The sequence below is a fragment of the Marmota marmota genome, unplaced genomic scaffold (genome assembly GCF_001458135.2).
Source record: "Marmota marmota marmota unplaced genomic scaffold, marMar, whole genome shotgun sequence".
NCBI classification, from domain to species: Eukaryota; Metazoa; Chordata; class Mammalia; order Rodentia; family Sciuridae; genus Marmota; species Marmota marmota.
The window spans coordinates 37,758,545-37,767,503 of NW_026000108.1; the positions used below are offsets into that span (position 1 = coordinate 37,758,545).

The window sequence follows — 8,959 nt, forward strand, 5'->3', positions numbered from 1 at the left end:
TACTATTATTACTTTTTTCTGTTTTTCTCACTACTGGCCAGGCAAAGAAATAAGATAATAGCTGTCAGGCCTTAAGACTCAAAGAATTTAAACATTTTATTATAAAAATTTCTAGGGCTGAGGTTGTGGCTCAGGGGTAGAGTGCTTGCCAAGCATGCAAGAGACACTGGGTTCTATCCTCAGTACCACATAAAAATAAAAAATAAAAATATTGTGTCCACCTAAAACTAAAAAATAAATATTTTAAAAAAGAATTTCTATAACATTTTATGATTTTCAATATTATATATTTCAATATTTGTGTGTATGAATATATTCATATAGTGAAATCTGATTTTTCATGATTTATCTGTAAGAAGTTTCTCCCTACTACCCTGAGTTCTAGACTATCACAATGGCTAGTGTCCTTAAAATGACCTTGAAAAGAGTTAAGATCCTAAACTCCCTACTAAATTATCAATAAATTCATATTCACTATAGTTTCATAATTCATGTTACTTTATTGCATTCTAATTCTTCTAAAAAATGGTATACCCAACATGATACACACAATAACTCCCAGTTACTCTGAATATATTTTATTCCTCAACAATGCAAATAACCTGCAAGTGAGGGATACTTATTCACTTTTATAAATAATATTACATAAAAGGAACATAGAAGGCTGCATTCATGTTGGAAATCATAAAACTATGTTACCAACAATGAGAGCAAAAAATGAAAATTCCAATTAAGAAATTAGCCACCACAAAGACATACTCAGAGTTCAGCACAGGAAGTGATATGAAAAAAAATCAGAAGATACAGACACTGACAAATTTATCAGTTTATGTCCTTGCACGTTATACACTGTGAAAAATCCTGAGATACGATAATTTCATAATCATAGTTCCTTACAGTGAGTATAGGGCCTTGTGTCATGCACCCAAGCACAATTTTTCTTATGGAAAAATTTCCCAACTGTGGCTTCCTATTCTTCCAAATTTCATTTGCCTTAGGTCACATGATTAAAAGGATCACAAGATGTGTGTGTTCTTGTTAATGATCAGTTTTTCAGTCCTGTGTAGAGTCTATGGGTCCACTTTCTACCTCAGCTCCCTCAAGAGCTGAAAAATCTGTGTCAATGACTGGTTTCAGAAATTTCTCAATCTTGGTTAACCTTTGCTTTAGTTTCTGTTGCATTGACTCATACTCAGCCAGGATCCTGGCAAACCGTGTTTGCAGGAGATCTACTGACCCCTCCATTCGAGTGACCTTCTCTTCAAGGTCTTTAGGACTACTACCAGCATTTGCAATGCTTTCATCCAGTAGACCATCTTTCATTAGGATTTGCTTCCCTTTCTCCTCCAGCATAGTTTTGGCATCCGGGTACTCAGTTAGAGCTTCCATGAGGTCATCTTTTGACAGACAGAACAGGTCTGAGTAGCCAATACTTTTGATATTGGCTGTTCTTCGATTACCAGCTTTGCTACCTTTAATGTTAAGAATGCTAATCTCACCAAAGTAGCTGCCATCACTCAACACCACAAACTGAGTGATTCCATCATCTGCCACCACAGCAAGTTTACCTTCCTTGATGATGTACATCTCTCTTCCAATATCCCCTTTCTTGCATATGTAGTCTCCAGGACTATAGACTTGGGGTTGTAATTTCAAGACCAACTCCACCAACAAACCAGCTTCACAGTCAGCAAAAATACGCACCTTTCTTAATGTGTCTAAGTGAACATTGATGGCAATTTCTGCCCTTAGTTTATCAGGCAGATACTTCAAGACTTCTTTCTCATCAACTGTTTTTTTGTTAGTCCACAGGTAGTCAAACCATTTAATTACCCTCTTCTCCATATCTTTGCCTACATTTCGAAAATTCATGTATTGCTTGACAGCATCAACTCTTGATTGAAATTCTGCCCTTGCTGCATTCATGTTGGAAATCATAGAACCTATGTTACCAACAATGGTAGCAAAAATTAAAACTCCAATTAAAAAATCAACCACCACAAAGATATATTCAGAGTCCAGCACAGGAGGTGGTGTTTCACCAATGGTAGTCAAAGTCAGTGTAGACCAGTAAAGGCTGTATACATATTTTCTAGACAAACGGCCAAATTCAGGATCATTAATATCAGGGTAGACCCATGTATCATTACCAAATCCAATAGCTTTAGAAATAGAGTAGTACACACATGCATTCCAATGGATAATGATGATGATATACATAACAAGGTTAGAAATCCTAAAGACGTTTGGATAGTTTGTCCTTGTTTCTGTTCTCTGGAAGAACTCAAACATACGAGAGATCCTTAACAGCTTATTCAATCGAACTTCGGGATAGTTCCACCCTAACTTAAAATATATCAGATCAGTTGGTATCATTGACAGTACATCAAGTTTAAATTGCAAACCTGATGTATATTTCTTTATGAGTTTTCCTTTTTCTTTCACCAGCAATCCTTGTTCTAGATAACCTAAAATAAAAGGAAAAAAATCAACTTGATTTTTTTTTCTTTTTTAGTCTGTTGTGAATTTTTCTAAAGTAACTCTCAACTTTGTTAAGGTCAAAACAACAATCCAATTGCCTTCATTAATGTAATATGTAACCTGAGTATCAATCAATATATGCCTGTGGACAATAGTCTGTTGTGGAAATAAAAAGTGGAGCTTTGTAAGTGTGAAAGTGAGAGATTTGTATATATATGCACAAATCTCTCAGGATTCAGAATCCCCATTCAAATATTCAGGTAAAGTCATCTCTTTCATAGAAAGCATTTATATTCTTGATAGTGTGATATAATAAATTACATATTTGGTTTTTGTCCTTGTTTCTGGTACAGAGTTCTTAAAATCCTTATAATTTTCTGAGCAACAGGAATGCTAGTTGCAGCTTTTGTTCTGATATTTGACCTTTGACCCCAATTCCTAACACTGAGATACTAATCCCTTGGAATTTTCTGGGTGATAAGAGTCTTTTATTCTAAGAAAGCAACTCCTAGAGGGGGCTGATCACCAGAAAGAATAAGCCATGTTTAGAAGCTTGGAACTTTCAGCCTCAACTTTCTCCAGGAAGGGGAGAGGGGTAGAGATTAAGTTAATATATTAGGCATTTTTTGGGAGGGGGTACTGGGGATTGAACTCAGGGGCACTCAACCACTAAGCCACATCACTGGCCCTATTTTGTATTTTATTTAGAAACAGGGTCTCACTGAGTTGCTTAGCATCTCACTAAATTGCTAAGGCTGGCTTTAAACTCGTGATCTTCCTGCCTCTGCCTCCCAAACCCCTGGGATTACAGGCGTGCGCCACTGTGCTAGTCAATATATTAGTTAATATATCTAACTATGGGATTCAGAGAGTTTCCAGGTTGGCCAAGACATGTATGGTGCAGAAAGAGTTGCACGCCCCAATTCCATGGAGACCAAAGCTCCTGCTTTAGGACCCTTCTAGACTTCCAGACTTCGCCTTATGAATCTCTTCATCTGACCATTCATCTGTATCATTCATTATATCCTTTATTAATACAAAAAACTAGTAAATGTGTTTCCCAGAATTCTGTGAGCCATATGAACAAATCATTGAAACCGAGGAAGGGATTGTGGGAACCCTGATTTTATAGCTGGTAGGTCACAAGCACGGGTCACAAGCTGAAGTTGTCATCTGAAGTGGGGGAGCGTCTTGTGGGATTGAGCCCCTAACATATGGGGTCTGCACTACTTCCAGTTAGTGTCAGAATTGAGTTTAATTGAAGAATACCAACTGATGTTGCAGAATTGCTTGGTATGTGGAGTTTCTCCACATACATTTTGGTAGACACAAGTGTATTGTGTTGAGAGTACAGTAAGAAAAAAATAGTTTACATTTCCTAACATACACAGATCTTCAAAAGTGTCTTGAACACCCTGGCCCTACACCTAATAACTCATGCCACTCTCTTGACAGAATCCTAGGCCTACCTTGGAAACTTGGGTGTCTGCTTGGGTATCTGCCCTGCTGTCCATTTTGCATGTGTGCCCTGCCCCTTTCATGTGAAGCATAAGTCTCTATGAGGCTGCATTTTCATCTCTCATCTTTTCCCTTGATGGGGGAGGGGCATTATTGTCCCTCATACCTAGTTACTTGGGATCTTTCCTTCTATGCTATTTACCATAGACCTTGTTTTTGTTAAACCCAGAATTTCAGCGCTGTAATACATCACATTAGGACAAAACGTTTGTTCCTCTTTCTATAATGGAAAAAGGACAGAATAATTGGAGCATTACACCAGGGCACTGATATTTAGAAAATGCCTCAATATTCTATAATAGTTCTCAAAAGCTTCTCCTCTGCATACACTAGTTACACATGCATGTGGAGAGCAATGTAAAATACAAGGAACTTGTAACTTATACGCCAAGAGCGCGTGAAATAAGAAGCTGCCCCTGGTCAATCATGCCCCACCATGAATCACAAAGTTCATGTTTTCTACAAAATATCTAATATGGCTCTGCTGGTTAAAACAATGTTTCCCCTGCCTTTCCAAGGGATTTCCTAATTACATAGTCATTATCCTTTCCCCAGAAAGAGTTGGCAGAATATTTCTGTTCTCTCCAGTCCTCTTACCTGGCATAGACCTAACGAACAGGAAAATGGAGGAAAACCACCAGTTCCTGCTCAAAAGGTTACCTAGCAACTAACATCTTTCTGAATCACTTGGAGTGGCCTGAGATGGCCAGTGAGTACATAATTACTTTTATTTTTAAGAGTAATTGTAATTTTCAAGAGAAGTGCTTTTTCCTCTAAAACAGATTTTTGTGAATTTATTTTAAAGAATACTCAGATGGAGAAATTTTAAATCTTTTAATAGAGGAAAAGACATTAAATTCTAGAACCTCCAAAACTGAACATATTTACCTGTCCTTGTTCGTACAAACATATCAATAAGATAGATTATATCTGATATGTAATCCAAAACAAGCCAGTATCCTAGGTAATCAGATTGAAGTTCATCAAAACATGCTCTGTAAAAGAAAAACTTATATAAATAAAGTGAAGTGGAAACTAACTGAAGTAAAATTGTCTATTTATAATTTTGAGAAGTACAATACGCTAAGACTTAGGAGGGATTCTTGGAATGTACTTGATCAATCATGGCTTTCCCAAATCTTTCCTTGAGTAGTTCAAATATTTTTCTCATATTTTTGAACTCCAACATTCTTCTCATTAACCCTAGTCAGTAAAAATATCAAATAAGAATAAATGGGCTCAAGTTAAAGTCAAGATATATCAGATGAAGTACAGTGATCACCAGTTTATATTCTCTCTCTGAATACAAAATGCTTAAGGAAGTCATGCTTGGTTGTGGATGGCTGAGATATCTATCGTCTGAAGACACTAGACTCTTGATATGTTTCCAATATTGGCAACATTCTCTCTCTATATATATATTATATATATATATACACACACACACACACGCACGCGCGCACACACACACACACACACATATATATTTCTCCTAATCTTCTAAATACATGATAGAGCAATCAGAAGTTTAAAAGTACCCCCCACTTGCCATCCCCATACTGAAGGCCAAGTATATTGAGAACCAAAGCACCTTCTCCTGATCTCAGGAAAACACATTGAGAATAATTCAGACTCCCTTTATAACCTGTGGTAGAGAAGGTGTGTCCTGAAGAGCTCTAGGTCAAATTGTTTAGTCAGTAAACTTGGACATTAGAAGTGGACTGAGATTCACAAAAAAAAATATATATATATATATGAACACCTTGCAATAAGCATCGTCCAATTGTACATCACAGGTAAGGAGATGCAAAGCAGCCAGTTGTAGTATGAGTTTCCTGAGGGATCAATAATCACAACTTCTTTCTTCTCCCTAGCAGCAAGTAGAAATAAAGAGGAAGGTTACCAAGAAACAAGAACATTTTTATTTACCATATCGAATGTGGTCATGCCTACCTCCCACAATTAATGAAATAGGAGTAAGCTGAATAAGTTTACCCTGAAGTCAGAAGGTTAGCTTGGTAAGTGCACTAGGCATAAGAAACTGATTAGCGAGGGGTGGATAGATAAACTACCAGTATTATGTTAAACCATATATTCAATTTTATTAAGGCCCTGGTTTTACTGTAATGCTGCAGTCACTTCTATACCCCATCCCCTAAGAGGGAAGAGTAGCACAGATTACAGAAAACCACAGATGTTCCACAGACTCGTTGGGAAGTTTATGGGTGGTAGAAGAATAGTGAATTTGCCACCCCTTCTCAATCACGTAACAAAGTGATCAGAAACACTTTGTGTGTGGGGAGGAAAGATTCCTGACTTCTTTCTCATCTGTAAAGAAAGAATAATCTAACACAACCTAATACAAAGTCCTTATTCACCAGCATGGAGGAAGATTCTTTAAGAGTGGTGATAAAGGGTAAGAAGAAGGCAGGAAGGAAAAATATGGTGAAATGGACACTATTTTTGAATATTCTGGTCCAAGCTTATATTTTTTTAAAAATTTTTTTAGTTGTAGATGGACATGATACCTTTAATTAACTTATTTATTTTTATGTGGTGCTGAGGATCAAACCCAGGGCCTCAACTCATGCTAGATGAGCGCTCTACCGCTGAGCCACAATCCCAGCCCTCATATTTTTTTTTATTCTGGTTTGTTATGTATGACAGCAGAATGCATTACAGTTCATATTATACCTACAGAGCACAATTTTTCATATCTCTGGTTGTATACAAAGTAGAGTCACACCTTTCATGTCTTCATACATGTACTTAGGGTAATGATGTCCATTTCATTCCACTGTCTTTCCTACACCCATGCCCCCTCCCTTCCCCTCCCTCCCCTTTGCTCTATCTAGAGCTCATCTAATACACCCATGCTCTCCCCCCAACCCCATTATGAATCAGCCTCCTTATATCAGAGAAAACATTCAGCATTTGGTTTTTTGGGATTGGCTAACTTCACTTAGGATTATATTCTCCAACTCCATCCATTTACCTGCAAATGCCATGATTTTATTCTCTTTTAAACAAGACTGTATTTTTAAGGACTTGTCTCCTTATACAAACCTCAGCGCCATCCTAAACAGTCACAGGACAGAATCTTTGTTTGGTAAAGAATTCAAAGTAAGTTCATAAAATAATTTGTCTTTAATAGAAAGTAAAAAGAGCTTTCAAATGCCACTTGACCTTTGCCTTATGAAGTTTTAGCTTTCAACTGTTTGTTTTAGAAAGAATACAAGAAAGAGGCTGTGTTTTGTACTGCTCTCAAAAGTAGGCATGCTTTTGCAATAATCATTCTTTACTTTGGAGTATTTACCATACAGTATTTATTACTCAAAAGCACTAATGAAATTATTAAATTCTTATTTCAGTTTGATGTAAAATTCTAGGTAGCCAATTCTCCTCGAACCTAAGTATTTCTCAGTGATGTTTATCTTCACCAATGCTCGTAGAAGACTTTTGCAGTTATCCATAATTGCAAAAAGTCTTGATGAGAAAACTAATAGTTGCTAATTTTAGGGAATTTAGAAAAAAGTTTTAATTCACATTTGATAATAATTAATTTTAAATATTTATTTTTAAATATTTAGAGACACTTATTCTTTACACAGGGATTCTTTATTATAAACTTTCTTCTACTTTATATTATGGGAAATTATTCTTACATCTAAAACCCACAACAAATTCATTTCTAATTTCAATACTATTAAAAATACTTACTCTTCTTTTTTATCTTTGTTTTTCTCCTCTTTGTTTTTCTTCTCTTTTTTCTTTTCCTTCCTCTTTTTCTTCTCTGGCTCCTTTTTATTTTTATCATCAGACTTGCTGAAAGGTTGAGTATGTAGTATTAAAAAATGAAAATGTATGGGCCAAAAAATATGGGTACATTTGTGCCAAAGTCTCACTTACTTCTTCTTTTCTTTTTTCTTTTTCTTTTTTTCTTTTGGTTCTCTAAAAAAGAAACAATACCTCTGTCACATAATCATATTACACTCTGACTTTCATTCTGTTTTACTTTTCTATAAAGAAAATTCTCAGCCTTGCATTTAAAAACCTGGCCCAGTGCTCATAAACTAGAAATTTAGTCTCTTAATGAAGATTTCTATCAAAAAAAAAAAAAAAGTGGACACTTACCCAGATAATAAAATAAGCAAAAGTTCCCAGGTTAATTGATATGGGAAATTAAAGAAAATGGAAGGAATTAAAGGCAAAATTCCAAGAAGTCAACTTAAGAAACAATAGTTCCAAGAGAGTACACTTCCAAAGTATTGATTTATTTTAAAAATAGTAATTTAGAATTTAAGCCTCTTGATATAATTTGTATTTATCCTTAAATAAAAGCATAGAGAATTTTTTAAAAATATTTTTTTTAGTTGTCAATGGGCCTTTATTTAATTAATTTATTTATATGTGGTGCTGAGAATCAAACACAATGCCTCACACACACTAGGCGAGCACTCTACCACTGAACCATGACCCCAGCCCGAGGCACAGAGAATTTTAAGAAAATGCCACAAATTTTCTTTAGAGAAAATAATCATAACTAAAGTAATTTTTTCATGAATAGTCAGAAAGAGCTTTGTAGGGCTAGGGATATAGCTCAGTTGGTAGAGTGCTTGCCTCACATGCACAAGGCTCTGGGTTCAATCCCCAGCACCACCAAAAAAAAAAAAAAAACAGCTCTGTGTGTTAATCCATCCAAGTTGTAAGATTGGGCATCATATGATTGAGTAGTGTAGCTAAGATTAAGCATGAAACAGAGGGAAGAGGTAAACTGTCCAAGCAGATTTTAAGAGATCACATCCATGGGAAGCCAAGGATTGACCCATGGATTTTGTTGACCCGCCCACCCACCGTCAATTACCATGGTTATATCATTTCCTATCTCTAAGTTTCCACCTAGGACCATATGGAGAGTTCTTTTTTTTTTTTTTTTTTTTTTTTTTTTTTTTTTTTTTTT

General features: G+C 35.8%; 1 protein-coding gene across 1 annotated transcript; it reads right to left on the reverse strand.

Moving 5' to 3' along the window:
• Nucleotides 1-514: 514 nt before the first annotated feature.
• Nucleotides 515-8,866, reverse strand: Cnga1 (cyclic nucleotide gated channel subunit alpha 1). Its single transcript, XM_048784198.1, has 5 exons — nucleotides 8,854-8,866; nucleotides 7,720-7,903; nucleotides 5,762-5,869; nucleotides 4,888-4,994; nucleotides 515-2,468 (listed from the first exon to the last, which is right to left on the reverse strand). Exons 1-5 carry the CDS (start codon nucleotides 8,864-8,866, stop codon nucleotides 1,054-1,056), a joined length of 1,827 nt encoding a protein of 608 aa, XP_048640155.1. The 3' UTR covers nucleotides 515-1,053.
• Nucleotides 8,867-8,959: the final 93 nt, after the last annotated feature.

Excerpts from the sequence above, each read along its gene's own strand:
- Cnga1 (XM_048784198.1), bottom strand. Across the intron at positions 5,870-7,719 it reads AACAAAGATAAAAAAGAAGA|GGAGAAGAAAGAAGTTGTGA; the intron begins GTAAGTATTTTT and ends ACTTGCTGCTAG. Across the intron at positions 2,469-4,887 it reads GTTTGTACGAACAAGGACAG|GTTATCTAGAACAAGGATTG; the intron begins GTAAATATGTTC and ends CTTTTATTTTAG.